General features: G+C 35.2%; 5 protein-coding genes across 5 annotated transcripts; 3 read left to right on the plus strand and 2 right to left on the minus strand.

Annotated features, from left to right (window-relative positions):
* Positions 1 to 925: 925 nt before the first annotated feature.
* On the plus strand, positions 926 to 3788 carry PGO_073110 (hypothetical protein, conserved; the record flags this gene model as incomplete). Its single annotated transcript, XM_028687184.1, has 4 exons — positions 926 to 1793; positions 1930 to 2013; positions 2250 to 2343; positions 2579 to 3788. The coding sequence occupies 4 exons, from the start codon at positions 926 to 928 to the stop codon at positions 3786 to 3788; spliced, it is 2256 nt and encodes a 751-aa protein (XP_028542985.1).
* Positions 3789 to 4101: 313 nt separating this feature from the next.
* PGO_073120 (SGS domain containing protein) lies at positions 4102 to 6656 on the minus strand (the record flags this gene model as incomplete). Its single annotated transcript, XM_028687185.1, has 9 exons — positions 4102 to 4131; positions 4343 to 4408; positions 4664 to 4765; positions 4992 to 5125; positions 5586 to 5622; positions 5750 to 5826; positions 5931 to 6052; positions 6237 to 6339; positions 6653 to 6656. 9 exons carry the CDS (start codon positions 6654 to 6656, stop codon positions 4102 to 4104), a joined length of 675 nt encoding a protein of 224 aa, XP_028542986.1.
* Positions 6657 to 8076: 1420 nt separating this feature from the next.
* Positions 8077 to 11319, plus strand: PGO_073130 (conserved Plasmodium protein, unknown function; the record flags this gene model as incomplete). Its single annotated transcript, XM_028687186.1, has 1 exon — positions 8077 to 11319. One exon carries the CDS (start codon positions 8077 to 8079, stop codon positions 11317 to 11319), a length of 3243 nt encoding a protein of 1080 aa, XP_028542987.1.
* Positions 11320 to 11858: 539 nt separating this feature from the next.
* On the plus strand, positions 11859 to 12785 carry PGO_073140 (conserved Plasmodium protein, unknown function; the record flags this gene model as incomplete). Its single annotated transcript, XM_028687187.1, has 1 exon — positions 11859 to 12785. One exon carries the CDS (start codon positions 11859 to 11861, stop codon positions 12783 to 12785), a length of 927 nt encoding a protein of 308 aa, XP_028542988.1.
* A 226-nt stretch (positions 12786 to 13011) lies between these two features.
* On the minus strand, positions 13012 to 17286 carry PGO_073150 (gamma-tubulin complex component; the record flags this gene model as incomplete). Its single annotated transcript, XM_028687188.1, has 1 exon — positions 13012 to 17286. The coding sequence occupies one exon, from the start codon at positions 17284 to 17286 to the stop codon at positions 13012 to 13014; it is 4275 nt and encodes a 1424-aa protein (XP_028542989.1).
* Positions 17287 to 18498: the final 1212 nt, after the last annotated feature.

Raw genomic sequence — 18498 nt, forward strand, 5'->3', positions numbered from 1 at the left:
GTCTTTTGGAGTCCAATCCCCATTTGGTGAATGCCAGCATATTGATACGTGACATACAAGCAAACATACACACAAACATACACACAAACATACACACAAACATACACATGCATGATGGTGATGTGTGTATAGAAAGGATCATTTGGATGTGTCCTCACATTTCGCCGCTTTTTTTTTTTTTTTTTTTTATTTTTTTCTGTGAAGTGCTAAAGAGCATATCATCCTTCTTTTTTACCTCTGTGTCATTTCCATTTTGCAGTAATATTTGCAACGTGCAAAGTGGTAACTTCATGTACTTACGCGAGCTTGTGTGCTGTGTTATACAAAATGTATGCAAAAAAGTGTACTTATATGTTATGCTAATTTTTGCGAGTTTTTTTGCTTTCCCCTCTGCCCCCCACCCCTCTTATCCCATATGCTCTATTTGACCGTTTCGTGATAACTCCAGTGTAGGTTTTTTTTTTTTTTTTTTTTTTTTTTTTAAAACCTATACGCCTATTGTGCGTACACCGTCATTAACTAAAAACATCCATTGTGATAATCAATTTGATACGTACACAAGGAAACACATATAACTACATAGATAAGGAGAGGGGGAGGGGAAAAAAGAAAAAAAAAAAAAATTGTGATTTTGATTAGTAAAATAGATACAGTGTAATATAGCTTACCTACACTTCAAGCTGTAGCTCTCTCTCCACATGTGCACGCATGGCCTGACTCCACTTTTGCAAAGATGCAAGGCTGATAGGGTAAGCAGTTAAGCAGTTAAGTGGTTAAGAAGTTAAGTGGTTAATCGGTTAAGCGGTTAAGCGGTTAATCGGTTAAGCGGTTAAGCGGTTAAGCAGTTAAGCGGAGAAGAGGACATTTGGACAAACGGACAATCTGCTGAGCGAACAATCGGCTGAGCGAACAATCGGCTGAGCGAATGAAGGAACGATATCTGATAAACAACATAGTGATAAAAAACTTCACCACGAAAAGGCACTCGCATTGTCTATACAAGAAAGGAGACGATGGAGAGAGCTGGTTGATGAGACTCTACAAGTTCAGCAAGTGTTACAAAGATTTAAGTAACGTGGAATATTATAATAATTCTAAAAGGAGTTTGTACATGGGATACACAAGTGACAAGGGGGTGAAGATAAGAAATATAAAAAGGAGGATACATAAATATAAAATAATGCAGAATTTTAAATTGACTCTTTTTACATGTGTCAGTTTATTTTTCGTCTTCTGTTGGATTGCATGTCTGATCGTTTATAACAATAAAAATCATGTAGAATGTACAATTTCATACACTGATTGTCCGATAGTTTTGCATAAAGACATTAGCAGTTTTTTTAATAATTCTCAAATTAATGAACTAAAGAAAGAACATGTACTCAAGGTATATTCTGCTATGAAACACATACAAATGAAGATGGATATATCTCAGGCCAAGGCAGAAGAAGAAAAATTTCGTTTAATAAAAAAAAAAAAATACACTCTTTTGATGACAGATAAAGTAAAGTGTACTGATTGCCAAGTCGTGTATAGCATTCCCAAGGATGAAACTTTTGATGACATTTTCAATTTTGAAAAAGCAAATAAGTGCACAAAGACCGTTGGCACTCAACATTGTGTTAATGTTAATGATAATGAAAACATTATACGCAACAAACGTATACACCTATACAAGAGGTATACTGGTCATGTGAGAAACACGGATATGTTTGAAAACCTCAAGAAGCAGAAGCGATATATTGAAAATGCTTTCAAAGGTTTCTACATGGGCGAGAAAATTATCATAGGGGGTGAGATGCAGAGTGGTTCAGCACTGGCAGGTCCTCACCGAGAGCAGCCACTCTTTCTCCCACGTCTTACCACCACGTCTTATCAATTCGTTTTCTCCTACGTCTTACCACCACGTCTTACTTCCTCCCCTCGCAGACAAAATCAAGTATGTGTATCCATTCCTAAATGACTACGTCTGTAACTTGGACTACTTCTTTCTTCACAAATCAGACGGAGAAAGTAAGAGCCGCTTGCATGTGTCTGCATCTAAATGTCTTCATGTGCACAACCAGCGCTTTTGAGAAGGGGGGAGGAAATGAAAGTAGCCACACAAAAACAGTCACGTATATGCAGACAGGGATGACACTTTTTCTTATTCATGTGCTGCACCGACGTCACTTTTTCATATTCACTTGCTGCACCGACGTCACTTTTTCATATTCACTTGCTGCACCGACGTCACTTTCCATTTGTAGGAATTCCCGTGAATGAAGAACCTCTAGGGGGATGGAACTTCCTCTTGGAAAAATCTGAACACATTTGTAGTTCCACCTATAGGAAGATGTTCGGGTAGGTTTATTCGAAAGTGTCAGTTTGCACCGTTTGTATCCCTTGCGGCTCGTGTGTGCACATCTGTCATCGTTGTGCTTACAAGAGAAGGCAGGGAAATTTCCCCGGAAGTCTTATGCACTCATAGCTTCTCAAACTTGCAACTTCTCAAACTTGCAACTTCTCAAACTTGCAACTTCTCAAACTTGCAGAGGCTTCACATGTGCCCACGTGTGTCCTTCTCCCGTGTTTGCAGGAAAAGCACGTTCTACTGGCTATGTCCAGAATTTTACGAGAAGAAGAAAAATTCACGTGAATTCAAAATTGCATTCATGATGAAGCACATGTTGAATTTCGAAGGGGCAGGGCCTTCTGAAAAAAATAAACATATCATTGAAATGTCTAAATCTAGCGCAACTGTAAGCCGGTACAACCATTTTGGATATATCTCTAACAAGCTAACATTTCCTTTTAAGATCGACATATACAACAGATTTCAACCACCTGATAATGAATTTTTGAAACAAGATTTATTTGAGAAGATATATAAAGCTTTCTTCTGCACGCATAGGGGCAATTCTTGTGCAGGTAAAACTAACATTGACAATAAAATAAATTATGAACAGACAGGTGTTTTGCATAAGGAGGTTGACGTGTCCAAGTTGGCCTCTTTCTTCTACCCAAGTTATGAAGACTGGGGAATTGCGTCAAGTGGTACTGGTGTGGAGAAGTTGAAAGAAGTGGATCAGCTAAAGAGTGATGAGAAGTTGAAAGAAGTGGATCAGCTAGAGAGTGATGAGAAGTTGAAAGAAGTGGATCAGCTAGAGAGTGATGAGAAGTTGAAAGAAGTGGATCAGCTAGAGAGTGATGAGAAGTTGAAAGAAGTGGATCAGCTAGAGAGTGATGAGAAGTTGAAAGAAGTGGATCAGCTAGAGAGTGATGAGAAGTTGAAAGAAGTGGATCAGCTAAAGAGTGATGAGAAGGACTATCCGTTTTCGCACGAAAATGTGTGTGAGACTAATTGTTCTGTGAATGAGCGTACTCTTCATGTAGAAGATGAAAAAGGTGGCAATGTAAAACGTGTCTTAATAGAAGAAGTCATCATGTCCAAGTTTAGGAAAAGTGAAAAAGAGGAAAAATTGCAAAATAAATTCGAAAAAGAACTAATCATTGTATCTTCTTCGATATTTTTTGGAATAATGAAAAATATGCTCCGAATGGTCATATTTTTTTTATGTATACTCCTTGTGATGATCTTGGCTTTGGTGACTTTCTATGTTCTTATAAACAGAGGTACTGATACTTCAATTATTTTAAAGAACCAATATGATATGGAGGAAATGCCCACATACTTAAAACGCATTTCGAAACACATCCTTCGCAATGGAATTGGAAATATAAACAAAGTTGTTAATGCAGACAGGGCTTATTTTAGGAGTCATCGTCATATTAGCAACCCGTTTTAGATACACAATGAGGAGAGTGACGATGCAGAAATGGACGTCATAACAGGAAAGAAAAGTTCAAAAATGGGGTAAAAGAGAATAAGACAAAAGAGAAGAGGGTAAAATAAAATACGAAAAAAGTGACAAAATGTTATTTTCGCCTGAACATGTTCAGGTAAAATGGGTGCACGGCTGAAAATTGATTTTTAACGCCAAACTTTTTTTTTTTTTTTTTTTTCTTTTTTTTTTCCCCACGTCTTCCTCTGGATATAAATGTGTGTTTGCCCCTGCTTTATTTATAACACCGCGTTTAAAAGAGGCACTTTCAAATTATCTATTTTTTTTCCTCTGTTAATGACTTGTCCTGAAAGGGGTGAAACATTCACGTGTGACGTTGAGAAATTAAAGTAAAATAAATAATTAAATAAAATAAATAATTAAATAAAATAAATAATTAAATAAAATAAATAATTAAATAAAATAAATAAATAAAATAAATAAATAAATAAACCTCTCATGTGAAGGAGATGCGTTTGCATTCCCCATTTTCCACTTTTCCCCCTTCAAGGTTTTACTTTTTCGTAATTTTTGTGTTGAACATCTTTCCAGTTGGTGGAGAGAACGGTTCCTCGGGACGTTTGCTGCAAGGGAAGAGGGATTGGATGGGTTGAAAAAAAAAAAAAAAAAAAAAAAAAAACAGATAGGGGGACAGGTGCAGCATGCTTGCAGAGTTGTTTTTAAAAACTTTATCTTTTCTTTTTTTCTTTCGAACGCGTGTTTGTAACCAAGCACTCTGGCTAATGGTGGGATTATAGCTACACAGACACAGGCATAGACACAGACATAGACACAGACGCAGGCAAACAGACAGCCACCACTGCACGGTGTGCACTTACGAATGACTTAATCATGGCTCTCTTCGTGTCATCATCTCCCTCATTGTATATTTTTCTAAAAAACGTGTCGATGTTTCCTTCTTCTTCATCTTCCTTTATGGACTATTTTTCAGATGATGGATGAGATAGAAAAAAAAAGGGGTAAGACAAAATGTGCTTAAAATTATTATTTTATTTTACACTTGTTTAACTAGTTTCCTTTTAAGCATTGTCAATTGTGGCATTTTAACAAGCGCAGCTGTTCTATTCTATGTTATTATATTTTGCTCAGGTGTTGAGACATAATTCTCCCTTGATTTTATTGTTATTATTATTATTTTATACGAACCTTGGTTAGCTGGTCCCACTCGTGGGTACTTTTTCCGCTGAATGGGTTTAAGAGGTTATCTTTATTTTTGGATATTCCATTCATGTTTTCTTTTTCTTTTTCTGCGTTTTTCTCCAGTTGAGGCCATTCGAGGTCTTCAGAAAGGTGGGGCGAGAGTAAATAAAAAAAAAGGTAAAAAAATGTAAGAAAATGTAAGAAAGTGTAAGAAAATGTAAGAAAGTGTACGAAAATGTAAGAAAGTGTACGAAAATGTAAGAAAGTGTACGAAAATGTAAGAAAGTGTAAGAAAATGTAAGAAAGTGTACGAAAATGTAAGAAAGTGTAAGAAAATGTAAGAAAGTGTACGAAAATGTAAGAAAATGTACAAAAATGTAAAAAAATGTAAGAAAATGTACAAAAATGTAAGAAAGTGTACGAAAATGTAAGAAAATGTAAAAAAATGTAAGAAAATGTAAAAAAAGGTAAGAAAATGTAAAAAAAGGTAAAATAAAAAAAAAACACACACACACACATGCATGCATATACATATATATGTACGGCACCCCACCCAGTAGAGTCATCGATTCCATGCAGACATAACCCTCTTCTGTTTACCTTCTTGTTCCTTTTGGAGGTTGATTTCTATTTTCATCTTCGTGCATATGTGCATGTAAATGGGTGAGAGAGTGGTGCACAAGTAGGTGTGAAAAAAAAAAAAAACACGCTCGCACTCGTGTCGATGGGTTTATCGAAATGGAGAAAAAATTGGCTTGACTTACGGGTGTTATGCAAATCCTTGTCTGATTTGGAATTATTTTCGAAAAGAGACGTTTTTCCAGAAGATATATCTCGTCATCTGTATGAAGTGTGATGTAACAGGTGAGGGGAGTGGCATATATGTGTGGTGTAACAGGTGAGGGGAGTGGCATATATGTGTGGTGTAACAGGTAAGGGACGTACCACTCATGTTTATGAGTATTTCCAAAAAACCATCTTTTATGTAGTAAAGCAAATTGTCTTCATCAAGATTCTTTTTGTACAGAGTTACAAATATTCTTCCACTTGTCTGAGACCAGTCATATCTGTGGAGAAAAATAGATTGTGAGACTTTTTTTTTTTTTTTTTATGTAAATTGTTGGTACTGTATGATGAATGATAATGAATGGTAGAAACGGATATAAGGAACGAGTTCCCAAATCAGCACTTTTTTTTTTTTTTTTTTTTTTTTTGGAAAAAGGTGGATGGGATGGAAAAGAGAATGTGTACCTTATGAGTTTCTCACTAAGCTTTGTTTTGGTCTCTTTCAGTTTTAAGATGTTTTCATATTTTGTATTTGTGTATGCGTCTTCATTTTTATGCGATTCATTATCTGTCAAAGTGGACATAATGAATATGGTGTGGCATACAGTGACAGAGGGAAAAGAGTAGCTGTACGTTGTTGTGTCTGTGTCTCGTCTACTCAGTAAGGTTCTATGTGCATATCTCAATCTTCAGAAAAGGACGCACTCACACACATGTACATAATACATGTACATAATACATGCATATAACACGTTCATATAACACGTTCATATAACACGTTCATATAACACGTTCATATAACACGTTCATATAACACGTGCATATAACACGTGCATATAACACGTGCATATAACACGTGCATATATACACATGTAGCTAACCCATTTCTCCTACATGTCATTAAGGTAATATGTGGCGTTTTCTTTTCTTTTTTTTTATTCTCTTCTCTTTTTTTTTTTTTTGTTTTCTCCCCACGAACTGTTCCACTTTGCCACTTAATTGCTTATCTGCTTTTCTTGTAGGAGACTCCAGACTGGGTGTGAAACAACACGTGGATGAATGGTAGATATGCTTAAAAATGTATGGTGGAGAGAAAACCAAAAAAAAAAAAAAAAAAAAAAGAGGCATATCTATTTGTGCAGAGGCGTGAAAAAAAGGGGTCTTATAAAGTCATAGAGAGGTGAAGTAATCAAGCAGTGTTGTGCTAGAAAAAAAAAAAAAAAAAAAAAATAAAAAAAAAAAAAAATAAAAAAAAAAAAAATAAAAATAAACATTTTAATGGGCCACTTGTGGCACGGGGGAGCATTGCCATGATGGGATGGGGTAGCCAAAACGTATTTTCAAAAAGGAAGCGCAGAAAAAAAAAAAAGAGAGAGACGTATAGAGAAGGTAGGGAGAGAGACGTATAGAGAGGTAGGGATAACGAAATAGAGAGTCGTGGAGAGAGAGAGATGAAGTAAAGGTGTGATAATGAGCTAACTAAGTTTCCATGCCCCAACAAGCACACATAAGAATCTGTAATAAAAGTGGAGGCATTACCTACTTGTACGCATATATATTACATACAACTTATACACATATTGTGTACATGCACTTATTTTGCAATATAAAAGCACTCTTATGCACATGTGTAGAAGCCCGCTACACACCATATGACCAAGCGAGGAACATGGGGATGTTCGATTTTGGGATATAAATTTGTTTTTTTTTTCAATGCATGCATGTAACAAGAGAAAAAAAAAAAAAAAAAAAAAAAAAAACAATAAAAAATAATAACCTAGTAGCGGTGGGGTAAAACTTCAAAAAGCAGAAAGGGGTTGTACTAAAGTGAATTTCCAAACTAAAAGAGGGAATACAAACTAGAATTGAAATGTGAAAAAGAATTGATAATGTTCGATTTGTACCCCACATATGTAGACGTTTCTTTTGATAAGAGCGTTGTGTTGAATTGTGTCCAAGTTAAAGAGCGAGAACGAGAGAGAGAGATAGTGGGGAAGACCATTGTGGTCGTGAGGACATTTCATATTTTTTAAAAAAAAAAAAAAAAAAAAATTTCCTGATTGAAGCTTGTTAAGTGTGTACAAGTGCAAAAAGAATAGGAAACATTGGTAAGCAAGCTCGTGTAAATTTTGTTATTCTTTGGACTCTAATAATAAATGCACAAAGGACGTGTTAAGGAGGAGGAAGCCATTTTGCAATGAGTCTTCCCATAGTGTATCCTCCAGTAGTGCATTCTCTTCTTAGTGAGCCTTCCCATAGTGCTTTCTCTTCTTAGTGAGCCTTCCCATAGTGCATCCTCTTCACAATGAAGAGCTCCACAGTGAATCTCCTCTTGCGTGGGTTTATAACGGCAGTGTTGCTGAAAGGCAAGAAGAGGATGTTCTTATCATCAAGACGAGTTTTGTTAGTGGTAGGAATCCTACTACAATCTACATCAGAATGTGAAGGAAGGATAAGAAAAATGCGTTGCGAAGGTGTGTTCATATATGAAGAAGATGAGATTGCTTTCCATGAATCACGTCATTTTATTATTTATAAGGATAGAAGTAGTGGGATGTACGAGGCAAATGAGCATTTTAATGGCCTATCCGCTTTTCTGAAATGGAAGAAAAAAAATTATGAACAAGGCAAGGTAGAAATTATGGGACAGTTCCTGCAGAAAGTGTACTATTCAGGTTCTAACTGGAACAACATGATTAGAAGTTACTCGATGAATCACTCCCCATCGGGGTCTGCCCATCAAGGGGAACCTCAAGAATCTCATTCATCTGAGCAGTTTGACAAAGTCTATATTCCTAGTGGGATATTACTAAAGACATGGAAAAGAGAAGGAATTTACAGAGGAAATGGCAGAGATGTGAAAGAAACATACATCTCCAATTTGATGAAAAATTTGAACCCACTTTATGTTAATAGTAAAGCAATTGAGGATTTGTACAAAGGATGTGATCAATCTTTCCTTGGAATCATAAATGGCACGGATGTAGAAACCAATGGAATTCATGTAGTAGATAAACATTGCTTATCACATAAGTACGTTTTACTTAATTGGGATGACAAAACCAGGATAGAAAAACTGAGGCAGAAGAAATATGAAGAAAAAATAACAACGAAGGGTGAGAAGGAGAATAAAGACACGGATGCATATGATGAAGATGAAGAAGACGAAGAAGATGAAGGAGGCGAAGAAGATGAAGGAGGCGAAGAAGACGAAGAAGACATATGGGGGTTCATGTACATTTCGAAGAGTGATTTGATAAAGGCCAAGTTCGAGGAACACTTAAAGGAGTTATATATGCAAAGAGTGAAAATGAGAAATAAATGTTCTCATATTTTTCTTCAGTTTGTTATGTACCATGGGTTGATTTCCAACTTGCGTGTTAGAAGTTTAGCTGAGGTGCACATGCAGGATAAGTCTGGGGAAAAGAGAAGAAGACCCCACAAAGGTGTTCATATAAAAGAGGTGTTCACCATCTCGTTCGACATGCATGTAAAGAACCACAAGTGTATGGATCATCTATCCTTCCTTTTTGAAAAATTCCAGTGTAAAGATTTGAGAAAAGAAACTGAAATCATGAGCAGCTTCTTAAATAATCAGATATATGTATATTCCAAAGAGAGAGAGGAAGAAATGCGTTATGAAAATGTCACATACAGAAATGGGTTAAGAAGTGGGGTGGTTCTGTTGTCTTACATGTATGCACATCTAAGCGGGATAAGCAAACGATTGTGTAATGATAGCTCTTGCTTTAAAATAAAAAGAAACTACTCTATCGTGGAAGGGATCAGCAATGTTACCCACATGCCATTGCTTTTTCATGATCACCTTTATGGCACACATGATTATGTCATGTATAGGGAAGAGACAAATGAGGTGAGATGGAATAGAAACATTTTTAACCTGATTGTTCATAAAGAATTTGAGGGAGAAGGTATGAAAAAGTGTTCACGAGGTATGATTAGGGTCCTCTGCGAAGGCAACAGGGCAGCGTGTAATGCTGCATTTTTACAAAGATGTAAAGTGATTATACTGGATTTGTACCCGAACGGAATTCTACTAGATAAGGAGAAGATAACAAGTCCCAACTTTACAGCATCTTTTTCAGATGTGGAGAATTACAAGTACATGTCTCCTCCTATCGTTACACAGTATCGTTCTAGACTTTTACCTGAACAATGGGGGTCGGGCCATTATCGGCCTTGCGGGGCGCTCAAGCAGTTGCACCATCGGCTTGGCTATTTACGGGTTCTAACATGCATCTATGGTGGGCGTTCTCAGAGAAGAGGCACCATCGGGGATGAAGTCACGCGGGTTCATTTGGCTAGTAGGAGCTCAAACCAGAGTGGTGATTCAAGTAGGAGTGGTGATTCAAGTAGGAGTGGTGATTCAAGTCGGAGTGGTGATTCAAGTAGGAGTGGTGATTCAAGTAGGAGTGGTGATTCAAGTAGGAGTGGTGATTCAAGTAGGAGTGGTGATTCAAGTAGGAGTGGTGATTCAAGTAGGAGTGGTGATTCAAGTAGGAGTGGTGATTCAAGTAGGAGTGGTGATTCAAGTCGGAGTGGTGATTCAAGTAGGAGAGATGACTCAAGCCAAAGTGGTGGAAGAATCCCCCATCGCTTTGTGATAAAAAGACGAAGGAAGAACGATTCAGAACACGCAGCTTGTGCTTCGCTCTGGTACGAGGTTCCGATTGGCAGTAGGTATGTTGCACCATGTGAGAAAACAACTCGAGGAAAAAAAAACAAATGGAAGATGAGTTTCAACATGTGGAGTAGTAGTATACATATGTCCGATGATTTTGTGAACCTCCATGGGAAGGAGGAGGAAGACTGTACATATTATGATGCAGTAGTGATATCTAACGCGAAAGTATTTTTGAATTGTTTATGTGATAGGGGATTGGGTGGTTCTACAGGTATCGATAGGATGAGAGAGGGTGGTGGAACTGTGTATGCAGATGCAAAACATGTTTATATGAATGGAGGGAAAAGCATGCTAAGCATTCACACTAGAGATTTTTATGTGTACTTGAGGGAGACGTCCTTCGTTCAGTTGTTGCATGCACCTCCTGTGCTGAGAAATGGGACAAATGGCATTAATGATCGAAGTGGGACAAATGGCATTAATGATCGAAGTGGGACAAATGGCATTAATGGTCGAAGTGGGACAAATGGCATTAATGGTCGAAGTGGGACAAATGGCCTTAATGAACGAAGAGATCACTGCAAGCAAGAGGAACTCATGAACTATACACTGGCCAGAACGATTAACACACAAAGGGTGAAGAACAATACATTCAACTTCGACAAGATTCAAGAGAACAAAAAATTAAAGAAACATGTTACAGCGATGAATAACATACAGAAGATGAACATTCCTATATATTATTCTCTACATCGTGAAGAGAACTATTACGTGGATGTTATTTATGTTTATTCAATGCCACGAGGTCGAGAGAGATACTTATATGTTCTGTGGGTATCTTCACTTGTATCGGTTTTGGTCATCCTGTGCACGTTTTATTTTGCATACAAGTTTGCACCTTAGCGCCCGTGTACATACATATATATATATACATACATATGTGTATATGTGTGTAGTTCATTATGTCATCCCGTGTATGGGTTCTGATGGATGAATAATTTTTTTTTTTTTTTTTTTTTTTTTCCTATTGGATGCTTAAAGAGAAGAGAGAGAGAAAAAAAAAAAAAAAAAAAAAATAGAGATAAAAAAAAGAGATTAAAAAGGAGATAAAAAATGGAGATAAAAAAAGAGATTAAAAAGGAGATTAAAAAAAAGAGGTGGAAAGAGCGGTTAAAATAGAGATAAAAAAAAGGAGATTAAAAAACACGCATAAAAGGGTGTGTGTGTGGGGGTCATCACGCGAGTAACAGTCGAAATCACTGCAAAAGGTTTTGTTCATGTTTCTGCTAAGGCATAAAAATAAATGAATCGATTAGAATCGATTAGATTTGATTGGATTTGATTATATTAGATTATATTTTATTTTTTTTCTTCTCATTTGGTCTGGTCTGGCCTCTTTTTCTGAACATGCTCCATCAGAGTCGCTCATTCCAACAACCGAAATGAACAACAACATAAGAAAAAAAATAGTAGGTAAACACTGGAACGGGTTCCCCTTTTTAAGTAGTGAAAAAGTGAAGTTTGATCATCATGAGAGTATAGGAAGAAAGAGCAGAAGAGAGATTCATATGTTCTTCATTAATGAGAGATATAACAACACTTATGGTAAATATTATAATTTAAAATATGAACATGATGAAAAAGGGAAATTCAAAATAGTGTTGTTAGATATTGAAAAGAGTGAAAATAAGAGAATAAAGAAAAATATACATAATTCATTGATTGGTGGGATATTGTTATCATCCATGTCTATATGTTTAATTGAATTTGATGTGATTACAAGTATGTATGGTTATTTATTATGCACAGGATTGTTAGCGTTTTACACGAGTTACCTTTATTTTTACAATTCAGTTATTTTAAGAGCAGTCTTAGATTATAAAAACAAGCATTTGTTACTTTATCCATTTACAATATTTAGAATGAATGAGGGAGGGGAAGATGAAGAAAAAAAAAAAATTCTACCCCACGAAAAAAAAAAAAAAAATATATTTCAAAAAAAACAAATAATTTTATCACTTCACGAAATAGAACAAGTGTGCAAAGATAGAAAATATATTAAAATATATTTAAAAAAGAAGAATTTGTTTTCCTTACTTTTTAAGTATAATATGATATTGCCTTTTTTTATTCCTCGATACAAATGCTCCGAGACAAATAAGCCCATGAATAACACAGATGTTTTGTATCCTTACGATTTCAACAACTTTAATATCAGTGCATTTTGTTATAATAAGAAACATGGAAAAGATGAATCGGTTTCTTCTATTCCTCGTGTGAAGAAAAATGTAGATGGATATCCCCAAGATGCAATGGAGGAAGCTAAGTTACTTTCTCTGCTCCGGATGGAGGAATCCCTTGTCAAGTAGAGGTGCGTTAAGAGCATGGGTTGGGGAAAGCAGAAGAGAGAAAAACATGAGCTTGTTTCTGATAAGAGGGTGGAGTGGGGTCGAGGAAGAGTCTCTTTCGAGGGATGAAGGCGGTTGCAATGTCTGTCCCAGTTGCATGAAGGAGAGTGTGTGTATCGGTTTAAATAGCTGAATTAACAGACCGACCTGGAGAAACTGAGGGGATACACCCCCCTCTGCTTCGAATCTATCGCTTAATCATCTTAATCTGATTGGATATATTCAGTTTAGAAGTTTTGGTTCCCATAAGTTTTGATATATTGACATAATACAAATTAAAGTCTAGTCTAGATGCCAATAGACGATGTGAGTTCAGCTTGTCGCGCTTCGAGACTCTGGAATGAGTATATAAAAACTTGTTATCATTAAGTAATAAGCAAATAAACTTATAAATATAATTCCTATAATATTTTAGAAGCATCTTAATATCCCGAATGGTTTTTTCTCCAATTATATTTGAATTGATGAAGCTGTTAATATATTCGATATCATTTTCAAGATTTGTTTTTTCTTCCTTTTTTTCTTCTGTCAGTTGTTTTATTTCAGCGTAACTTTCACACACAGATGATATTAAAGCACTTGTGAGATTAATAAATCTCGTAATTATATCTAATATTCTGTTAAGACACATATGCATTTCATTATCCATATTATTATGTGTTCTGTTAGAAGTAGCTGTTGGATTATGAACAACTTCTGTGTTTCCATATCTCTCTCCTCCTCCACCTCCCATCGGATTTGAGGGGTTGTGCACATTTCTTGATCTTGATGATGGTATAAATTTATCCTTTGTTTCTTTCATATTTCCATTCAAAGGATGAGCAGGTGCTGGTGCATATACAAAATCAGTAGCTCCGACAAGTTGTGGATTCAATGAATTGTTAAGATAGCTAACTGTGGAACCATCTTCAGAAAAATTTTCATAATCCACCTCAGAATCATCATCAGCAGAATAATCTTCAGAAAATACATTTGAAGAAGATGTGTGATATGCATCTGTATATGGATCCTTGTTAGAATCCACCTTATGTTGGTGGGTTCTGCTGACAGATGTTCCTGCAGGTGTATCTAAGTATGGGGCGGGAGGAGGGTTGCTATCCTTATTATTACAATTATTGTTGCTTCTATTAGTACTACTTATGTGTGTACCCTTAGTGACAGTACTATTGCCACTTTTACTTTCTGCAAAATTTCCTAGAAACAAATCAAACTGAATTTGAGTTATGTAGTAGTAATGTTCGTGTATCAATCGATCCAAGTTATTACAATTAAAAATGATTTTTTTGAATTCACGCCAATTCATGTCTATAACATCATAGTAAAAGTAGGATAATATGTTTTGAATAAAATGAAACATTTCATTTCTTATGACATTGCAATATATGAATACATGGTTGTAACAAACGACATTCATAATTTTAAAAAGATGTGTAAATAAGTACCATATATTTGCTAATTCGTATAGAATTTTTTTTAATTTTATTAACAATACATTTATACTTTTGTAAATTTTTTTTATTTTTTCAGTGAATATAATGTTTAGTGGTTTCTCTACAATGAAATCAAAGACTAATACATCCCAACCGATATCACCTCTTTTTATTTGAAATTTATCTAATATTAATTTGTTCATAATATTCTGATTTGATGTAAATATAGAGGATGACTTTATGCACAAATCTAGCTTACTGTTCAGGTAATGTCTCTTCAATTCTTCTGCGTTCATATAAAGGTCGGTTTTCATGTTATCAAAAATGGTTTCAAATAAGTCTCCATCTACTAATAAGAGAAAATGTCGAAATGCTTTGAAGTGTTCATACAATCCGTATTTGTTTACAAGCATTGAAATGAGTCTCTTATTTTTTCTATTCGATGATTTTCTTATGTATTGATCAATATTTTCTATATACGTGTTCACATCTGTCACGGAAAATATGTCCACATCTGAATGGTCAGGTGAATCATGTGATATGTATTCGTTTTGCATAATATCCATGGTGCTTGATTCGGTATGTGAGACTGACATAGAGGGTCCAATTCGGTTGTATTCTGATCTGTCTAACTGGGAACTTTCTGGATTGTTATTATCATTTCTGAAAGAGTTCAATAAGTGAACACACTTCCCTGTAAGGAGGATTCTCTTTGCTGTATTGACACTCAGAAATAGAGGAATATTATTGCTGTTCAGGTAAAATTTGTAAATCCAGATTTTTTCAGAAGGGACATTTTTATTAGTAGAAATAAAAGTTTCGTTGTATTTATCTTTCAATATACCATATTCAACCCACTGTTTTAGAATGAAATTAATTGGTTTCAAACATTTCTGCAACATCATTTTGTATATTTTTTGTTCTTCATAGTCGTATGTTTGTGATTTTGAGTAAAGGAAAGAAAGGAAATTACAACCGGTACTTCTAAACGACTCATCCACTACGTTCATTAGAACCCGTAATATTTTATACGATTCTTGTAGAAGTAGATATAATTTTTTAACTCCTATGTACACTGTATTCTTGTGTATATGTTCATTTATATCACTTTCGATATATGATAATAATTTATAATATTCATTTATATACTCACGAACAATTTGATGCAATGCATCAATTACTAAACTTCCACGTTTTTTACGTGTGTGCAATAGTCCTCGATTACGCTGGTTACACAGCTCAAGATTATGCATATATGATCTTGTTTTTTCTTCTGTTTCAGGTTCAAAGTTTTGGTCTTCCTGATTGTAGATGTTCTCTTCATCACCACGACCACTACCATCGTCATCATGTCCCACTTGGTTGTAAAGCTGTCCTGTCTCTGCATCCGTTTCTGAAGAAGATGTAAATCCAACGCATTTCTTAATACGTCTGAACAGTATTCCCACACTGCTTATATTGTTTATCAAATGGTGCATACCGATGTTTACTTTTATATTAGACACACAGAAGCAGTTTTGTGCTTTGTTGTACTTTACATACTGTCCACTCATACCTTGCAACGGGTATATTAAATCTCTCATGATTACATTTTCTTCTACTTCTAAACTGTTGAATTTATTATTCAGTATGATTGTTGCGTAGAGGCTTTTATTTATGAAATTCTTCTTGCACATGAGTTCTACTTCTTTTCTGTTCGCAGCGTTTCTCACCAGGTTCATTTCTCTCTGGTCTCTCACGTCTCTCAGGTCTCTCACGTCTCTCAGGTCTCTCACGTCTCTCGGGTCTCTCATCTCTCTCACGTCTCTCATCTCTCTCGCTTCTCCTACTTCTCTCATTTCTCTCGCTTCTCCTACTTCTCCCACCTCTCCCACCTCTCTCGCTTCTACATTTGGAATATACGACCCCCCGAAACGATGATCATTTCCAATGGCTAGATTGTGTTCTTTTCTATGATTTACATCTGGACAGTTTTGTCTTCTGCCTCCAATTTCATCTTCCAATTTAGACATATGTACTTCTCCATGCATGTTATGTCTAGTCTGATTGTTTGTGGCAGCAGTTTGCATTGTCTTCTGATCGTACGGGACAACTTCACTATTGATATGTCTTTGATTTTCGCCATGATGTCCCATAGCTATGATATTTGTCTGTCTTTGTGATTCTACATCTGCTTGTAGTGGTTTCATTTTTCTATTTTCATATGTCACTATAGGTATATTATCTGGACCTAGAGGTGCGCTACTTAAGGTAGAAAACGAATTTGTTGTGGCATTTTCATCATGATAAATTCTTAACTTGAGTAGAATATACAGAATATATTTATAATTGATATTACTTTCTTCAAGTTTTTTTAACATGATTCTAATTTTGTTTATGGTTATGGAACTATTTTTTATGCATAAGTATTCAATTTCTTGTTTAACGTTAACATTTTCATTATATTGAAGAATGTTGAAATTTATTAAAGTAGAAAGGATTTTATTTAATTTGTATATTAGATGTTTAACTAGAGATTTATGTAATTCATCGTTTGGATTCTGGTGTATTGTATTTCCACTTGGTTTCTCCAAATCTTCATAAGCAATTTTTTTAGCTATAAAGAAAAGGTATTTTGCAAAATGTGTTATACTTTTAAAATGTTCTTCCTTTTTTTTGTTTTGTCTATCTCTTGATGGATTATCGTTCATGTCGCGTCTGTTTTGATTTAGTGTGGTTAAATCCCCCTGTGGAATGTCTATTTTTCCATAATTTCCAACATGTGGATTCATGTTAATCTTCCCATGGTGCATTTCTTTATACACATAAGTTTTTCCAATCTCCACTCCATTTTTCATGCTCTTATTTATGTCATTTGCATTTGGTCCCTCTTTATTCGCTACTGATCCTGTGAGGTGCAGCAATTTGGATGTTGCAAGGTTTGCAGAATTCGTGTGAGGTGAATTCGGGTGTGCAGCATTCAGGTGTGGAGAATTCTGATTCACGTTCAAGTTAAGGTTCAGGTTCAGATTATGGTTCTGATTTATGTTCATTTTTTGTAAAGTAGCTTTATCTTGCACTACGCGGAGGAAAAACGGGAGAAAAAAAAAAAAAAAAAAAAAAAAAAAATTTTGTGCTACTTTATTTGAGGCATTCACTCATTCTAGGATTTCTTCAAATGGAATATATGTCCCTGACATGGTCCCTCTAACTGAGTGTTTTTTTTTTTTTTTTTCTTCCCTTCTTTTGGGAAATTTTTCTGTTTTTCTGCTTTCTTCTTGTCTGGATAAGATAACACCTAGGGGTTTCCTCTTTTTCCTCACTCTAAATGTGAAATGTGCTGCACACCTGTAGTGATAAATTTTGGATGCAAGCGTTTATATGCAAATATGTTTGTAGGGCCTCGTATATTTGCTTTGCGGTATGCTTTGACAGGATTGCAAGTGTGGACTTCCTCCCACCATGACTCGCTCTGTTATGGTTCCGTTTGGAACCTAATGTAATATACTTCTCTCCTGGGTAACTTTTATCATTACACGTTCTCAGCCTATCGAAGGTTTCAATGCATTAAATGCGTGCACATACCGTGTGTACATATGTATATATATATATATTGCAAAGCCTCTTCGAGAAAAAAAAAAAAAAAAAAAAAAAAAAAAAAAAAAAAAAAAAAAAAAAGGGAAGCTCAGATGGAATACTATGCTTAAGCACAATAACCTTGAGTTCAGCAACGGGACTAGGAAAAAAGGAGGTGGAAAATAATTTTACTTTCTCCTCGATTGTCAACATAAAGATGTGATTATTTCATTGCAAAGTTTGAAAATAGGGGAAGGAGAGAAGTACCTGAGTTAGGCTTCTAGATTTCTAGTATACTTGCTTTTTTTTTTTTTTTTTTTTTTTTTTTTTCTTATTTGCACATAAAATTTTGTATGTGCATCACATGTGAAGATTTATTTGGTGGATTTTTTTTTTTTTTTTCTTTTTTCGCAAGGTTTCCTATTTTGTGTTCATTTGGTATATGTTGAAAGTGGTTTTTACTACCATGAACTGGATTTTTCATCCCACTTTGGCATACACCTTTTAATTTTTTTTTTTTTTTTAAAAAACTAACACAAGTATTTTCCCACAAGTGTGTGTGTGTGTGTGTGTATATGTAAAGGTAGATTAATAAAAATGACTTGAACGAAAAATAAATTCCATAATCATAGAAGAAGAACAGAGATCTATAATTCACGAGTATGTAGACATAAGGAGATAATGGTTAG

This window comes from Plasmodium gonderi (assembly GCF_002157705.1).
Source record: "Plasmodium gonderi DNA, contig: Chr07, whole genome shotgun sequence".
In the NCBI taxonomy this organism is placed as follows: domain Eukaryota; phylum Apicomplexa; class Aconoidasida; order Haemosporida; family Plasmodiidae; genus Plasmodium; species Plasmodium gonderi.